This window comes from Mandrillus leucophaeus, unplaced genomic scaffold (assembly GCF_000951045.1).
Source record: "Mandrillus leucophaeus isolate KB7577 unplaced genomic scaffold, Mleu.le_1.0 Scaffold491, whole genome shotgun sequence".
NCBI classification, from domain to species: Eukaryota; Metazoa; Chordata; class Mammalia; order Primates; family Cercopithecidae; genus Mandrillus; species Mandrillus leucophaeus.
The window spans coordinates 962,608-980,673 of record NW_012105265.1 but is presented as its reverse complement, the minus strand read 5'-3'; the positions used below and the strand labels follow the sequence as shown (position 1 = coordinate 980,673).

At 41.3% G+C, this 18,066-nt stretch overlaps 2 protein-coding genes across 3 annotated transcripts in view; both read right to left on the bottom strand.

Annotated features, from left to right (window-relative positions):
- The window catches only part of CKMT2 (creatine kinase, mitochondrial 2 (sarcomeric)), a 33,625-nt gene extending 33,090 nt beyond the window's left edge, over positions 1-535 (bottom strand). The window contains exon 1 of one of the 2 annotated variants that reach the window (XM_011995563.1): positions 448-535. The gene's annotated coding sequence lies outside the window, so the exon portion shown is untranslated. Of the gene's footprint in view, positions 1-443 lie in introns of both variants that reach the window. The other variant, XM_011995564.1, reaches the window with a different exon arrangement.
- Positions 536-3,607: 3,072 nt separating this feature from the next.
- Positions 3,608-18,066, bottom strand: part of RASGRF2 (Ras protein-specific guanine nucleotide-releasing factor 2) — a 212,001-nt gene continuing 197,542 nt past the window's right edge. The window contains exons 24-27 of the mRNA XM_011995569.1: positions 17,424-17,503; positions 15,935-16,052; positions 13,934-14,002; positions 3,608-8,064 (exon numbers count right to left, since the gene is read on the bottom strand). Coding sequence (XP_011850959.1) covers positions 7,972-8,064; positions 13,934-14,002; positions 15,935-16,052; positions 17,424-17,503 — 360 coding nt within the window. The 3' untranslated portion in view covers positions 3,608-7,971. The remainder of the gene's footprint in view (positions 8,065-13,933; positions 14,003-15,934; positions 16,053-17,423; positions 17,504-18,066) is intronic.

Here is an 18,066-nt window from a genome sequence, read left to right as displayed (position 1 = left end):
ACACGTCTTTTGAGACTGAGACTGCTGGGGAAAAACATTCCCAGAAATCAGTGGATTAGACTCTCTAAATTACAAGGGAAAGACATTTGAAGTTTAAAGTTGTCCCAAACTTAGCGTCAAAATACAGCCTTTAGAATTTTTTTTTTTTTTTTTCAAATCAAGAAAAAGTCCTGATTCACTACCAAAAAGAGACTCTGCAGGCAGCGTGCTGATTTGTTCTGCTCCTGGTGCTGAGCTGCCCCCACCTGTGTGCAGGGAGGAGGGGGTGCTTCGGCCAAGGGCGGGCGCTCTGCTGGCTTTAGCGAGTCACCATTGCCTCCTCGCAGTCAGCGTCCTAACGGGGTCCCGGTCCACAGCCCTGCATCCACTCCTCCAAGGCCCTTCACACTGGCTCTAGCCATGACCCCTCTTTGGAGGAATAAAGCAGAGTTTCACGGACTCACCGACCTTGAAGCCGGAGTCTCCCACGTCCTGCTGAGCACACACAGCCAAGAAGTGTATGTAGGGCGAGCTGGCCGGGCGGGCCTGGAAAAGCCTCCCTGACGGGGCGGGGCCAGAGGACCTCGCCAATCCCAGCGCAGACCTCCGGGCGCACCGGCCCCCACAGCTGTACCGTTGAAGGCAGGCCCCTGGGCGCTTGGCTCTTCATAGCACCTGCCCTTTCTCTGAAACATAAAAGGAGGAGCCAATCTTGCTCTCCAGGCCTGGTCCTGAAGGCTCCTCCGCCAGGGCTCTGGATCTCAGAATGGAAGGCCCAGCGGGTGAAATTGCGTATTTGTTGGGGGATTTGTTTCCCTCTTCTCTCAGGTGTACCAGCCTTGGGGCCCTGGTGAGTTCTGAAGGATGAACCCCTCAAGCCAAGGTCGGAGAGGAGGATATCTCAAGCTGCCTGGCTCCAGCAGCTGACCGGGCCCTGAGCCAGGGGCTGGAGGGACCTCTTTCCAGCGTCTTTGTCTGGGGCCTAGATCCAGGGACAATTACAGTCACGTTTCTGTTCAAGATCAGGCCATCTGCAGTAGACGGCTAGATCATCTCGCTTTCTGTCCACACCAGCTTAACCCACGGCAGGCCATAGCCCTGCTTAAAAATAGTCCTACTTGGGATATCCACCGCACGCCGGGAAGGTTGCCTGTAAATAGCAATGACCCAGAAGGATTTTGGACAGCAGCCCTGCCATTTCAAGGGAGCCTGCCTAGGCATCTGGTGACCGTCACGTACTCGGCTTCTGAGGCCACGTGGACATGACCAACTGGTTCCTGTCTCTTACTTCTCAGAGCCTAGCTCATGCTCAAAGGACTTGATGGAGCAGGGGGTGGAGCCCCAGGAATAACCTTCTACCCAGTGTGCTTTCTCCTTCAGAGTTTCCGTTTCTTTAAAACACGACCCATGTTTAAAAATATCATCGAATTTACCTTTGCATGGGGTATTGATTGGGAGAGCACATGAGGGGGCCTTTTGGCAGGACGGAAAGGTTCCTGATTGGGGTGGTTCTATAAAGATTGGGACCAATCAAATTAATTTCGTAGTCCTTTAAGGAGTCAAGACCCACCAGCTTGCATATTCCGTCATCAGGGCAGTCTCGGTTTATTCCTCGTCAAAGTAGCTCTTTTCCACACACACTTGTTTCAAGTCAGTTCAGACACCAAGTGAAATAAATCCAGTGACCCTGAAATAGCCCAGCTTCCAGATCCAGAAAACTACAAGGCTTTTGAAGAGCATGGAATTGTAGATTTAAAGGATGGCAGTTATAGCAAAAACCTCCTTTTCCTCCCCAATTGCCTAATCAGCATTTAGGGCCCCCTCCACTCACCCTACCTCAACACCTTATATTTTACAGAGTAAATGTATATGTTAGTAAGGTCAGAAGAAAAGTTGGGTCATTGTTGAGAAAATAGAGTACCACTCTTCTTTTGGGGGCCTGGTCCTCTTCAAGCATATTATACAGGTGGTGTGATGGGGACAAAATCTCTACAAGGGACTCACAGTAGAAATTCTGGCTTTCTGGAAATCTTTCAAATGCCATCTCTGTCACATGCCATCCATTCCCTTCTTATCGTTGCCAACTCCCTTTGAAGCTCTGGGGCTCTAGCCACACCAGGCTGCCCTGTGGCTGGCTTCTGCCACAGGGGCAGGAACAGAATTGAAGTATGCGACTGCCACATCATTTGCTTTAAAGGAAAATGTCCTGGACTTATTCTCTTTTCTCTTCCTGGGTCCAGCAGGAGTGTGGCTAGAGCAGGCCCCAAATTTGACCTCGTAGGCAAGGACGATGCCTTGTGGGATGGGCAAATAATAGGATGAAAGAAACCTGGGTTCCTGTGTCCCACCAGCCTGGATTGCTCATTTCAGAATTGGGCAGGAGGAACCCCTTTCCTTAGTCTATTCTTGCGTCCAGCAACTGTAACTTAATTCCATCAGCTCTAAATGTTACCACAACTTCATAGAAGTTAAAGTATTTTCATATATAGTAATCCATATAACCACTGCAGTAATTTTAGCGGTAGATAGGAGCCTTATTTCAGAAGCCCCTCCTAGGTGGAGCTTCTCCTGTCTCCACCACCCATTCAGGAGCGTTGAGCTGCCATGCAATGGACTGAGCTGTTCTGGGTAGTAGTGAGTTCTCTGTGCCTGGAGGTAATCAAATATGGGCTGGGGATGTCACAGGAAGAATCTAAGCACTGGAAAGAAAGTGTGATTAGTTGATCCTTCGTATCATTTCAAAGCTTTCCCCAAATTCTTTGAATTTTAGGGCCTCTTCTAAACTGTTTTTCTCCCTGAACTTTAGAAGTAATATTTAGAAGTAAAATAATATATCTGAAGGAATTCACTGCTATGAAGAAGATGTAAAATAAAAATAAAGCCCCTAGGCCCCCAGGCAAAACAAAACAGACTCATTGTGGTAAAAGAGACCCCAGAAAACATTAAAAACCAGGATTCTACAGCTTTGGCAAGGCAAGAGGTCAGTCACACCCAACGTTCCCCCACCTCAATAACTGCCTCAAGACTTTCTTTCCTACAGTTAAACTAAAACCAGTTCCTGAAAACTGTGTCTGGAAGATTTCTTCCTCAACTTCAACAGACAGACAACCTGACTTGGCGAACCCCCCTTCCCTCAATGCAGTTTCCCCATGACAAGTGTTGAGCCTTACGAAGCACTCCGTCCTCATAACTGACCGCAGACCGCAGCCGGTTCTGGCCAGTTTACAGAGACTGCACACCAAGTGTCTTTGTGCCCCGTGTTTCATCTTTTGAGGTATACAGTCCAATTTTACTACATTTTAATGTTAAGTCTCCATCCCAAAGTGAACATGGGTTGTATGTAACATGTATGATTACTATGCATGCATTAGGGCCTCATAAATATTCATAAGATTATCCTATAACCTACTAAATGTATATGTATGGCTCATCTCATTGGGCATAAATCTCAGTCTCTCCCTTTTTCTCTGAAGTGCTTGCTTTTGGCTTTGGCCAGAGGCTCCAGCCTGCAGACTGTAACCCTTTATAAGAAATAAAGTTCTATTTTTTTCTAAATGTATACATTTCATGGTTTTGACAATGTAGAAAAATGAGGAAAAGAGTTAAATGAAGAAACCAATGAGATTTCTGAATATTCAAGAAAGGTGAAGTTTAATTTGCACATAGGCATAACCTACACCTCACCTGGCAAGTGTTAGGCCACAGCACAAACCCCTCTGTCCAATCACAGGTGTCCACAAATTTGCAAAGTAACTGGACACGAACAATATGCTTCTCAAACTCACACACATATTCGTCCATCGCACACACACTCAAATGATAAAGAAATACATTGAAATCCTCTACAAGAGAGCTGAGCATAGTAATCAGATTACCTCACATGCGGACAGCACTTTGCACTTTACAGTCTAATCCATTTGGTCCTCACAATAGCCCTGTGAGGTAAGCAGCGCAGGGATTACTATTCACACCATTTTGCAGATGAGGAAACTGAGGCTCAGGGATGTATAAACACCAGCCTAAGGTTTTCCAGCTGGAGACTGGGCCTAGGACTCAGGGCTGGGATGCCCAGGTCAGCTCTCTTTCATAACTGGCTTTCTAGTGAAAAATGAAATGAGCTGTGTAAAAACCAACATCATTAAGTATAATAGAACTATCATTTTCCTTGAGCAGATCAGACCAAGTACAGTCAATCCTAATGTTAATGTCATGCTGCATGATGAATAATTTTCTGAATCATTCATGTGTTTATTCCTACAACAAAATGACTGTTTTCCATTTTGGCTCTGCCTCGTCTTAATTTTAAGTCACCAATGGCCAATGAGAAATGGCACACTGATTAGATTTCATTAAGTCTTCTTACCAGAATTACATGGTGGTATCTATAATAGAGCCATTATTTAAACTTACAGTCTGATTTCTTACTGAAATGAAAATGATTCTTATTTATTGATTCCCTCTGGCTGTGGACATTAGCCTGGCTCTACCCTTCAGCCATAAATAGGATGTTCTCTTTTATGCCATTTCAATAGTTGTAAAAATAATACATTTTGCAATTGTATTTTTAAAAACCTTTATACTTTCAAGTGAAGAGATTTTTTTTTCAAGGGGATAAAATCAAACTTTGAAAAAAAAAAAAGCTAAGTAAAATCTCTTGCTTTTAAATAAAAGTTATTTTTATTGGGAATAATCCCTGTATTGCATTACTGCTTTTAGTTAAGAATTTTAAAGCTGCCCAATCACTGCTGGCCCAAAAGCCTCATCGTATGCAATAACATGAGAGAAAGGGCGCCGATCCATCATTACTCACTCCACATGGGACCATAATGGATTTTTCTCTTCCAAGTGATTCAGTTTCTCTGAGTTTCATTTGTTTATAGGTAGTACTTCCAGACGTACTGCAATTTAACACACAGTAATAGGACTTGGTGTGAGAGCCACTTGAAAATATTGCAACGGCCGTTTAAAATTCCCTCTTTAAATTCCTTCAGAAAAACACTAAGGAAAAGTGACAACGCTTTACTTCATGCCTGAATCTGTCCAATAATATATTGGATTAGGTAAGAGATTTGTCCCTGTAGCAAAACTAGATGTCTCAGTTAATAACCAAAGGCATCCCCTAAAAGCTCCAAGATAATTCCGTTGACAGTACAAAATGTGGGCATTCATTGGAAAGCCTGAAATTGGATTTTACTTCTGATTTTCTAGGTTAATTTTACAGTATACATGTTCGCTACTTGGCTGTTAGAGGTTGACCTCCCATCTCCTCTTATTTATGGACTAGAGGCAGATGCAGCTGGGAATGCCGGCTTTGTGTGTAGGCAGAAGAGAACGGGCACTTTAACAACACTGCAAATTGCTCTTGGGGATTTTTAATTTGACCAAATTGAAGGTGTTTTGAAATGTGCATTCCTCTCCCAGCTGGCACACGAATAGTGCAGGTCATCAACAGACACTCCCTCAGAGGCGGAGCTCTCTCTCTTGCTCTCTGCAGACTCCAGAAAGTGGTGTAATTCTCAAACAAAAATGTGAAGGGCTAGCGAGTGGCGCACCCCTGCAGTCCCAGCTGCTTGAGAGGCCGAGGCAGGAAGGTTGCTTGCGTCCAGGAGTTCGAGGCCAGCCTGGGCAACATAGTGAGACCCTGTTTTTCAAACAAACATAAAACCCCCTAAAAGTCAGCATAGCAATCGGCAGTGCCTAATATGACCACTGCGGGGCAGTTCCAACATCCTGCAGGAAATAGGTGCAAAAGCTTTGTCACTAACTGAAAAGCTGTGATCCAAAAGGGAAGGAGCATTTGGAAACTCCTGTCTTATTTTTCGTTAATAAGAATGGCTGTAGCGTCTCTGGAACATTTGGGTCAAAGAAATGAGCCCAGACTTCCACAAAAAGCACACGCAGAACCATCCTTTCCCTCTGAAGGACTCTAGCAACTCCACGGCAGATAGAATGCATCAACCTTTCCATGTGTTTGGCCTGAAACTAGTTTGTGTGTGGTCCTCTCACAGATTTGTCCCGGTTTTAGTTCACCTTTCAGGACTATGCTTTTGAGCTAAGAAAGCTAACCTTTACTTTTCTTCTGCAAGACCTCGAGGTGTTTGGTGCAACTGATACGTATTATTTCAAACCCTCAGCTTCTGAACACTGAGAAATAAATCACAAGTTATGCGTTGTTAGGATCCAAACAGCCCATGCTTCTCATCATGCATCAAGATGCGTCAACCTCTTATTTGAAACTAAAGAGAGCAAACAAGCAACTTTAAAAAAGAAAAAGAAAGCATCCATAAGGAACCCTCCTTGGGTTGAGTGCTACACTGTTGGCTAATGTGAACTATTGAAAATATTTTTGGAATGGTCTTCAAATATTGTATTTTCTTTTACTTAGTTGATATTTCACTATATAGTTACATACAGAGATGGCGCTTACCATGCAGAAAATGTACATTCTCTACCTCTATGGTACATTACCAATGCTAGCTCTTCCACTGGGTCTTAAGAGCCAGCAGGTGGAATTTATTAGTCAGCTGTTAGCTCTAGCAACATAATTAAAGTGCAAGGAAAGAGGGAAAACAGCCAGACAGATCAATTTTTCATTGTCAGCATCAATAAGTTTCATGCCGCTAAGAGAAAATGTCAGGTGCAACAGGTTCAGGGAAATAGAACTATATTTTTTCTCTTCCTTCTTTTAAAGCAGCAGTCTCCCTGAGAAGAGAAGAGGGAGGTAAACAATGAGATAGCCCTATTTCTTCAACAACTGACAATCTCGGGAAAAGTAAGGTCACTTCCCCAGCCTCGGGTAGGAGGACTAACCCCTGCATTTGGTTTTGTAATGTAAGAGCTGTTCGGTGGTTGGGCCCATTTCCCATGCACTTATAATACTCTCAGAGATCTCTCAACATCATTTTGTAAAGAAAGAGATCTACGAACAGCATATGGAAGTGTGGGATTTGAAAAGAAAATTTCACTGAACTGTTTTTAAAAAAATACAGCCAATGTTCATAGTAAGCCTAAAAAAGGTCTGTGTAAATAAGAATAGATTCCTGCAGTACTATGAGTGGGGAAAGACAACAAGCAAAGCAAGGTGCAGAGATGATTTTTAGGTATAGATTTTCACTCAGCACTGAAACCCATGATTCCCCACAGCACTTGGTGGCCTTCTGTCTGTTCCACAGTTTTGTCGGTGAGATGGACGTGCACCTTCTTGCAAACTGCAGCTGCCTCTCCAAGAGGGCTGGCGGCTTAGGACCAACAGTCTCAAGGAAAAGCTCCCCACCCACCTCAGCCAGCCACTGTCTGGAATCCTCTGGGGCACAGCCTACTGCCTTTAATTAAGGAAATGTTACATACAAATCCATTTGTGTTTCGTTCTTTCTTTCCTATCCCGTTGCCTAAAGACTGGAAAGCCAGTTTCAGAAGGTACCATTCCCCACATAGAAATATTTAGAATGCACTGAAAACCATGCACATGCTGTAGACTGAAATTGCTTATGTGTTGGTCCATCTCTGTAGAGGAAGTGTCAGCTTTTCTGTGAAGCTTATACCAAAAGGAAATGTAATGGAACCAGTCAAATCCTAGAAGATTGGTAGGTGTGCCCAGGCCAGTAAAGTGCCAGAGAAACAATCACAGGTCTTTTTCATGGATCCTTGTCCCTGAGTTCTAACAGAACACGGACAGAGTTTAAAATTTACCAATTTACCTGCTTTGTTAAAATGGCAACTACCATCTCCCATCTAACATTCCCTTACGTAAAACGTGCCACCAGCTTTCTAAATAGCCATCTTTCACCTTCCCACCCAAGTATGAAGCATCTGTCTTTGACCCAAACAGCTGGGTTTCTCTCTGAATGGAGACAGAATTCCAGTCTGGTTCTATCTTCTTTGGTGGAGAAAGGAGACTGGCTTCGTGCTGTACCATGTGAGGCAAGGCATACACAATTCTGTCTGTCCTGCTTTCCATGAACATCCCGTGGACTCAGGGGCAAGGCCAGATCTTCAAGCAGGGAGTCGAGGTTCAATTTTTAGTGACAGCTCATATAGCGTATCTTCATCTATGATAAGGTCTTTGTCAAGCAAGTACTGTGTGACCTGAAAAAAAAGGGGAAGTCCCAGCTTTTACCTCTTTCAGATACCACTGCGTACATTTTCTGAGGGAATCTAACACAATTCAATATTTTCTCTTAAATGCCTAAAAATCTTATTTGACCAAAAATTTCAAAAATGTTTCCATTGTTTTTTTTTAAAAAAAAAAAAAAGCAAACATCTCTAGTCCTCTCTCAACCCCCAATCCCAGGTACCTCCCTCAATAAGAACTACTGCTACTAATTGGTTTGTGTTCTCCCAGTTGTTTTTCTATGTCTTTATCGAGATTACATGTACTTACAGATATCATTTCCCCCCCTAAAAATGGCATCACGGTGCACATTTTATTCTGCTTTCATCTCTTAATGATAGGTCAGAGAGAGCTCCCTATGACAGTAGATAGAGCTCTAACTGCTATACAGTATTAATAGTGCAATATATTGGAGCTTATTTAATAATCTCATATTGATGGATGTTGAGTTGCTGTCAATACTTCACTGTTACACAAAGTTTCGGTGAATTCCTTGTTAGCATGCTTCCCGGTGTGCATGCGTGAATACTCTGCCAGGCTAGGGTAGACATCAGAAGTGAAAGGAAAGCAATTGACACTAGAAATGAAAATGTTGGGGCATGGGGGATTTCCATGAAAACATTTCTTTAGTTTTATTGAAATATAACACACAAAAGTGAAATGAATAGTTTGATCCATTTTGACAGATGTATACACCATGTAACTTACATACATTTCATGATAAAGAACAATTTCAGCATCTCCCAAAGTTCCCTTATGCACCTACCCAGTCAGTCTGCTCTTGGAATCAAGCACCGCCCTGGTTTCTATCACCACATATGAGTTCTGTCTACTTTGGAACCTCATATTGATGGAATCATACAGTGTGTACTCCTTCATGTGTGGCTTCTTTCACTCAGCATAGTGCTTTGAGATTCAGCCTTGCTGTGGCCTGTACCAGTAGTCTGCTCCCTCTTATAGCTGACTATTCCATTGTAGAGATGTACTATAATTTGTTTATCCATTCATCTGTTGATGGACACTTGAGCTCTTCTCAAATAGAGGCTATTATTTAGAAATGTTATGAACATTTTATACAAGGCTGTTTATTTTTTTTGAGACCCAGTCTTGCTCTGTCGCCCAAGCTGGAGTGCAGTGGCACGATCTCAGCTCACTGCAACCTCCACCTCCTGGGTTAAAGTGATTCTCCTGTCTCACTCTCCTGAGTATCTGGGACTACAGGCATGTGCCACCATACCCGGCTGATTTTTTTTTTATTAATAGAGACGGGGTTTCACCATGTTAGCCAGGATGGTCTCGATCTACTGACCTTGTGATCCGCCCGCCTCGGCCTCCCAAAGTGCTGGGATTACAGGCGTGAGCCACCGTGCCCGGCTATAAGAGGCTTTTGAGGAGGATGCTTTCATTTTTCCTTTGGATAAATACCTAAGAGAGAAATTGCTACGTCCTAAGACAGGTGCTCATTTAACATTTTAAGAAACTTCCAAATGGCACAGTTTTGCAAAGTGGTTGTTCGGTTTTATTCTCACCAAAAATGGTAAGAGTTCCAGTAATTGAATATACCAATTTTTAATTTTAACTGATGATGGAAAATGACCTGCAAAGCTTCCAAACCTACAGTATGTGACAGTACCTGTTTTCCCATATCCTAAGCAAGGTTTGATATTATCAATCTTTTAAATTTTTGTCAATCTGATAAGTGAAAATGATGTTCCACTGTAATTTACATTTTCTCTCTTTACTAGAGGAGTATTTAAAAAATATTTATTGGCCATTTTGTTTCTTCTGTGAATTAACTATTCACAGGTTTACGAGTTGAATTGTTTATGCTTTTCTTATAGACTATAGAAATGCTTTTATTCTGTTTCTTTGTTTTATATGTTGCAAATGTTGTCTCCTTGTCTACTGCTTATATGTTGACTTAAATAATTGTCCTGTCATATAGAAATCCTTAATTTTCGTTAACTTTATCAAGCTTGGCTTTTACAGCTTTTGCATTCTGTGCTTAAGAAGGTCTTTCAAATCCAAAGGTCATGAATATTTTATCCTTTATTTTATTCAAATAATGTAAATACTTCTTTTTAAACTTAGGTAATGAACTTATCTGGAATTTATTTTTGTGAATGGCAAGATGGAGAGCCAAAATTCCTGTTCTATTTATTGAATGGTCAGTTTCTTTCTGGCACTTTCTTTGAGTGCCTTCTTTATCTCGTAGATTTTCAGGTAGACTAAACACACACATGGACTTTCTTCTGCCTCACTGGATTCGCACTGCCAGGCCAGTAGAGTCCTACCTTATTTACTCTCAGTTTAGGATATGGCCATAACTGGTAGGGAACACTCTCCTTTACTATTCTTATTTACCAAAAAGTTCTTGTCTGTTTTTGGTCTATCTATGCCTCCATAACAGTTTCAGGATAAGTTTGTCAAGTTCCATGAAAACCCTGTTGGGATTTTGACCAGGATTTCAATGAATTTATAGATTAATTTGAGGATGATGTATCTCTTTACAATAGTAAGTATTTTGATCCATGAATATGATACAACTTTCTCCTTATGTACTTCAGTACATAAAGGTCTTACATATTTCCTGTCCCACTTAATCCTAGGCATTACAGATTTTGTTGCTATTTTGATTGAGATTTTTTATATTACATTTGAATTGGTTATTGCCAATGTGTTGAAGATTATTGGCTTTTTCATGTCCAGTTGCTATACTCCCTTAATAATTCATCAGTTTTTCTCTTGGGTTTTCTCTTGGATAATTTCTCTTGGATTTTCTAGATCAAATCGTCTGTGAATTATAGTATTTAATCTTTACCTTTATGATTTTTATACCTTTTGCTTCTTTTTATTGCTTCATTGCCATGGTAAATTTTTTCCTGCTCAAAACTGAATAGTAGCAGTGATGGTCACAACCGTGTCTTTTTCCTGACTTGAATTAACTAATTCAAGAAACATTTATTATCTGCTATGGTCCAGACACTGTGCAAGATGCTGGGGCTATGATAATAAACACAGTAAGTCTGACTCTGACCTTCATGGATATCATGCATGTGCACATAATCACACAAATAAATGTAAAATGGTGACTCCAGCAGTAAGTACTAGAAAGGAGACTTAGATGGTGCAATACAACCTTAAAAGAGTGGAGTGAGGTTTGGGAAAGTTAGGGAAGTCTTCCTAAGTGATACTTAAGCTGTGTACAAGTAAACTGTGCAATGAGGAAGAAAGGGTACTCCAGACAGAAGAAGAACATAGGTAAAGGCCTTGTGGCAAACAGAAATAGGGCAAAACCTAGGGGCTATTAAAATAAAGTGTGTCTCTCACTGTTGGAGAAGGAATTTACGGATAAGCAAATGTGGGGAGAGGGCTGGAATGATTCACATGGTAATAGAATAGAGTTGGGGGCATCAGTATATTTAGCTTAATACAAATACTGATAGTTACATAGAGACATACTTATAAATATGTATAAGTGTGTGTGTGTATATATATATATATGAGTGAGTATACACACATAGATTCCTGTGCTCTGTCAGCTGATACCTGCGTAACACAAGCATATCTAAAGTCCATATCTTGGTTGCTGAAACCATTCTCCAAAAAAAGGAACTAGAGCTTTTGGCAGAAATAGCTGAGTCTAGGACTGGGGCAAATTATAAAAGATGAGTCTAGAGCATCTTTTTATTTCTACCCCCCAGAGTCAGGGTGTTGCTCTGTTGCCCAGGCTGGAGTGCACAGGCTGGAGTGCAATGGTACGATCTCAGCTCACTGTAAACTTTGCCTCCTGGTTTCAAGGGATTCTCCTGCCTCAGCATTCCCAAGTAGCTGGGATTACAGCTGCCTGCCACTATGCCTGGCTAATTTTTGTAGTTTTAGTAGAGACAGGGTTTTACCATGTTGGCCAGGTTGGTCTTGAACTCCTGACCTCAGGTAATCTGGCTGGCCGGGCTCAAACGATCCTCTTGCCTTGGCCTCCCCAGGTGCTAAGAATATAGGTGTGAGCCACCACACCTGGTCTGGAGCATCTTATACTATCAGAAAGTTAAGAAAGTCCTCAAAAAAGAAAAAGAGAAAACCCTACATGGATCAGGGTATGACAAAGAAGTCAACTGAAAGAGCACCCAATGGCCAAGCTTGGAACAGTTTCAGCAATAGAATAAAATATTATTGGATGACAATCCTAAGTATTAAATCCATTAGTCCATACTGATATAAGTACATGATTGAATAAATTAATAAATGGAGAAGAAACAAATCTCTTGAGCGAAGAATTCCAAGTAATTTATGTAGATATTTCGTTCTCAAGGAGAGGCAGGCATAATTCTCCACTCCTTAGGTGTGGGGTGTTCATAGTGACTTCCTTCCCAAGAATACAGGATGAGGAAGGAAGGAAAAAAGAATAACTTTACAGCGGAGACACCCAGCAAACACTGCCTTAGCCAGGCGATTCGAGCTAACATCAACAGTCATAAATTAGGCTGATAATATAACTCCTGATATGATGTGATGAAAATGGCACTTCACCTCTGGGGTCTTCCTTCCAATAACCCATAACCCCAGGCTAACCCTGAGTAAACATCCTACAAATTTCACCAGTGGGCCATCCTGCAAAATACCTGACCCCTGCTCCTCAAAACAGTCAAGGCCACCCAAATTAAGGAAAGTCTTAAGAAACCACACAACCAAGAGGAGCCTAAAGAACCTTGACAATTAAATGACATGTGGTGTCCTGGATGGGATCCTGGAGCAGAAAGAGGATATTACGTAAAAAATAAGGAAATCCAAATAAACAGTGGTCTTCAGTTAATAATAAGGTATCGGCCGGACATAGTGGCTCACGCCTGTAATCCCAACACTTCAGGAGGCCGAGGCGGGCAGATCATGAGATCAGGAGATCAAGACCATCCTGGCTAACACAGTGAAACCCCGTCTCTACTAAAAATACAAAAAATTACCCAGGTGTGGTGGCGGGCGCCTGTAGTCCCAGCTACTCGGGAAGTTGAGGCAGGAGAATGGCGTGAACCCGGGAGGCAGAGCTTGCAGTGAGCCGAGATCGTGCCACTGCACTCCAGCCTGGGTGACAGAGTGAGACTCCATCTCAAAATAATAATAATAATAACAATAATGTATCAATATGGGCTCATTAAGTCTAACAAACACATCATACTAATGTAAGATAATAATAGGGCATTGGCCGTGAGGCATATGGGAATTTTCTCTACTACCTTCTCAATTTTTCTGCAAAGCTAAAACTATTCTAAAAAAGTAAAGTCTACTAGAAAATGGGGGTAAGAGGCCATTTGTGACTGGGATGGAGACAGTAAGGGGGTATATGATGTGAATTGAATCTTAAGAAAAAAGTAGGGGGCACATAATGCGAGACTTCATGGTCATGTCCAAGATTCTTAATTTTTTTTTTATCCTAAGAACAATGGGAAGCCAGGAAAATGTTTTATGTAAGGGAGAAAATAATCCACTTTGCATTTCAGAGAGCTCTACCTAGCTGTGATTTGCAGAATGAATTTTGCATCCTAGAGTGAATGCAGGTAGAGTAAGCAACAGATATTGGCAGCTTGGACCAAGGGTCATGGCAGTGAAGACAAATGGAAGAGGGACAGAATCACAAGAAATATAAGAAGTAAAATCAACAGAACTTGATGATGAATTGATGTTCCTTTTTTTTTTTTTTTTAAATCAGACTAGCCAAAGATTTTCTATTTTACTGGTCTTTTCCATGAGCTAGCTTTCAGTATTTTGGATCAACTTTTACTGTTGTTTTCTAATTCAGTAATTTCCCCTTTGTTCTTTATTAATTCCTTCACAGCCACAGAATATTACCTTTGGCTGATGATCTATTCTGTAGGAAGTCTGCTGGAACTGGCGTATCTCTCTGATGATGTGTGATATCTAACAGAGAAAAAAAACAAAACAAAATGACAACAAAAGCAGAGAAAGGTATTTCCTGTATTGCAGCACATTCTTCTGAGGCCTCTTCCTGGAAGGGTCAGTCCCTTCCTCCAGTGAGGCAGGTGGAGCCTGCCTGACCATTCCCTATGCTTGGTGCTTTCTTGACCCTCAAGGAGGTACATGAAATGCCAAAAGCAAAAAGATACTGAATTCAAAATTGGGGAACAGCTGGCACTATGTGGCCTCATGTTTGGGAGAGGCAAGCTCTGGGTGCTGTCATCCGTGGGCTCCTTGCTTCTAGCTTAGTGCTTAGAACCTGGCTGTCCAGGCTGGGCACGGAGGCTCATGCCTGTAATCCCAGCACTTAGGGAGGCCGAAGTGGGTGGATCAATTGTGTTCAGGAGTTTGAGACCATCCTGGCCCCAACATGGTGAAACCGTGTCTCTACTAATAATACAAAAATTAGCCAGGCGTGGTGTCGTGGGCTTGTAATCCCAGCTACTCGGGAGGCTGAGGCATGAGAATTGCTTGAACCCAGGAGGTGGAGGTTGCAGTGAGCCGAGATCATGCCACTGGCCACTGCACTCCAGCCTGGGCAACAGAACTGTGTCATAAATAAATAAATAAATAAATAAATAAATAAATAAATAAATAAAAGAACCTGGCTGTCCAGCAAGAAGCTTTCAGAAAGTATCTATCACTAGTCAGTCTTAGGAACTCATCCTTGGATTCCTCATCTCCTCGGGGATGCTGAAATGGCTTTGCCAAAAATCTCCTCAATCAATACTTAGGAATATACCTAACCAAGGAATTGAAAGACCTCTACAAGGAAAACTACAAAACACTGCTGAAAGAAATCATAGACAACACAAAGAAATGGAAACACATCCCATGCTCATGGATGGGTAGAATCAATACTGTGAAAATGACCATACTGCCAAAAGCAATCCACAAATTCAGTGCAATTCCCATCAAAATACCACTATCATTCTTCACAGAATTAGAAAAAATAATTCTAAAATTCACATGGAACCAAAAAAGAGCCCACATAGCCAAAGCAAGACTAAGCAAAAAGAACAAATCTGGAGGCATCACACTACCTGATTTCAAACTATACTATAAGGCCACAGACACCAAAACAGCATGGTACTGGTACAAAAATAGGCAGGTAGACCAATGGAACAGAACAGAGAACCCGGAAATAAATCCAAATACAGCCAACTAATCTTCAACAAAGGAAACAAAAACATAAAATGGGGAAAGGACACCCTTTTCAACAAATGGTGCTGGAATAATTGGCAAGCCATGTGTAGGAGAGTGAAACTGGATCCTCTTCTCTCACCTTATACAAAAATCAACTTAGGATGGATTAAGGACTTAAACCTAAGACCTGAAACTATAAAAATTCTACAAGATAACATTGGAAAAACCCTTCTAGACATTGGTTTAAGTAAGGATTTCATGACCAAAAATCTCCTCAATCAGCCCACATCCGGTATTAGTCCCAGTATCTACCTCCTCATCCATCGCAAGATTAAAAAGCAAACATTGGACTGGGCCTGTAATCCCAGCACTTTGGGAGGCCGAGGCAGGCAGATCACTTGAGGTCAGGAGTTTGAGACTAGGCTGGCCAACATGGTGAAAACCCTTCTCTACTAAAGATATAAAAATTAGCTGGGCATGGTGGCACGCAACTATACTCTCAGCTATTCAGGAGGCTGAGGCAAGAGAATTGATTGAACCTGGAGGCAGAGGTTGCAGTGAGCAGAGATCGTGCCACTGCACTCCAGCCTGGGCAATAGAGCAAGACCGTTTCTCCAAAAAAAAAAAAAAAGGAGAACAAAAAAAGCAGACATTGACTTTTATTACTTAGCCTCTTCTCTATAAACCTCTAAAGCCTTTGAAACAGGCTAATTATGAAATTATACCTACCATTCTCATTTTGGAGAAATTGACAAGGCCTTCCTCAGTGAAGTTTGGTGTTCCTTCTTCAATAAATGCCAGGTCTGTCAAGTACATCCCAAGGTAAGGAACTGCAGGAGGGTTACAACTGCAAGACCAAGAGGCACTGTTCTGAGACTCATTTGAATAAATGTCTATTTCCCTCCCCAAATTAAACAAAGGAGGATTAAAGGATCCTCCTTTGATCCTGAAGAACGAACTCTTTTTATTTCAGTTTCAGAAGCATATTCATGATACGTAGAATTTTAAACACATTTCACAATAGAATAAAATACAAAAATGACAGCCCATGCTTTACTACATGTTTGAAAAACAAAATGGCATGTTCAAACAACAGGATATCTTAGAGACAAATACAAAGCATTTGCTAGCAGTAATTGTTTGCAATACTTATAAATTGCCCACACTTCTTTGAGGGGTAGAAGCTTGGAGGAAAACCTCTGTGGTCTTACCGCTTTAAATCAAGCATTCAGCCTTGATGAACTAGATGGAAAAATCCATGCAATGAGAGCTTTGTACTGGTAAAAACTTGTTTTCTGTTTTAGTTGGTTCTTAAATGTTTTAGAAAGTGTAGACTTAACATCACAACTCAGACTAAGGTGAGACACTGTTTTGTTTAGTTTTTAGAGAGAGCTGGGTATACTTGGTCTTCTTAGGGGCCGAAAGCTAAGCACATGGGCTTTTGATGCAGGAGAAGCTGGGTTCGAATCCCAGCTTGACCAATTACTAAGTGATACTGGGAACACTCTCTGAACTGCAGTTTCCTCTTCTGTAAAATGGAGATAGAAAAGCTTATCTCTTGAATTTCTTGTGAGGCTTACATACACACATCAAGCACTTAGCATAAAACCTGTCATTTAGTAAATACTTTGTTAGTTCGTTCTTATACTATTATTGCTGTTGCATTATTATTATTATTATTACGTCTTAGTCTTGCTTTCACTCATACCATCACAGGACTCATGTTTTTCTACAGTAAGTACATGTGGTGGATTATGAGAATACCAGCTGCAGGAGAATCTCAGTCTCTCTCTCTCTTTCTCTGTGTGTGTGTGTGTGTGTGTGTGTGTAGAAAGGGAATGATCTAGAAACCAAAGACCAAAAATAACAATCAACAGGTGCTGGAATATTTAAATAAAACTCACAGGAAATCATTGTGCTTAGATTAGGAAATAACTGAATCAATAAAATTTTTACAGTAAAAGTCTGATTTATTATAGTGGTATTGCCTTCTTAATTCTTAATCTGCATGCCATGAGTATATCCATAAGACAAGTACTATATGCACAGTATTCTAAATAGTAAGGAAAATCAGAAAAATACCTAGATGATATAAGTTGTTTCCCATTTATTTTTCTTTTCAAAGCAAAGTAGGCGGTAGGTCACTGTTTGTATACTATACACATTATGTAAATATATTTCTGAATTATGAATAATTTAATAATTAAGATACACATACTTTTTAAGGGTTTCTCTAAGATTTTTAAATCTTCCTTCAGAGGAAACAGTCTTTTGAAGTTTGTCCATTAGAGCTTTTGTCTAAAAAGAAAAGAAAAAACTTAGTGTGATGAAAATACTGTGGTTTAAAAAGACAGTGAATTGCCAAAAGATGTTCAGTTCTCTTCTTTGGTGGCAGGTGCTGATACCTTTGCCAGAATAAAGGTCATTGTGTGATAGGATTCTCAAGATGTAGAGATAGGGCATTATGTTTACATTTAATGCTAACAATGTATGGAGAAGAGGAAGTGCCTGTATCTACATATTTAGCCAAAAAGAGGGAAAATGTGTGGAAAGAAAAATTGCAATGGATAGAAAACAGGCACTTAAAGAACTGACAAGTAGGCCAGGTGCAGTGGGTTACACCTGTAATCCTAGCACTTTGAGAGACTGAGGCGGGTTGATCACCTGAGCCCAGGAGTTTGAGACCAGCCTGGACAACATCCTGAAACCCCGTCTCTACTGAAAGTACAAAAATTAGCTGGGCATGGTGGCCGGCACCTGTAATCCCAGCTACTTGGGAGGCTGAGGCAGGAGAATTGCTTGAACCTGAGCTGAGATCGTGCCACTGCACTCCAGCCTGGGCGACAGAGCGAGACTCTGTC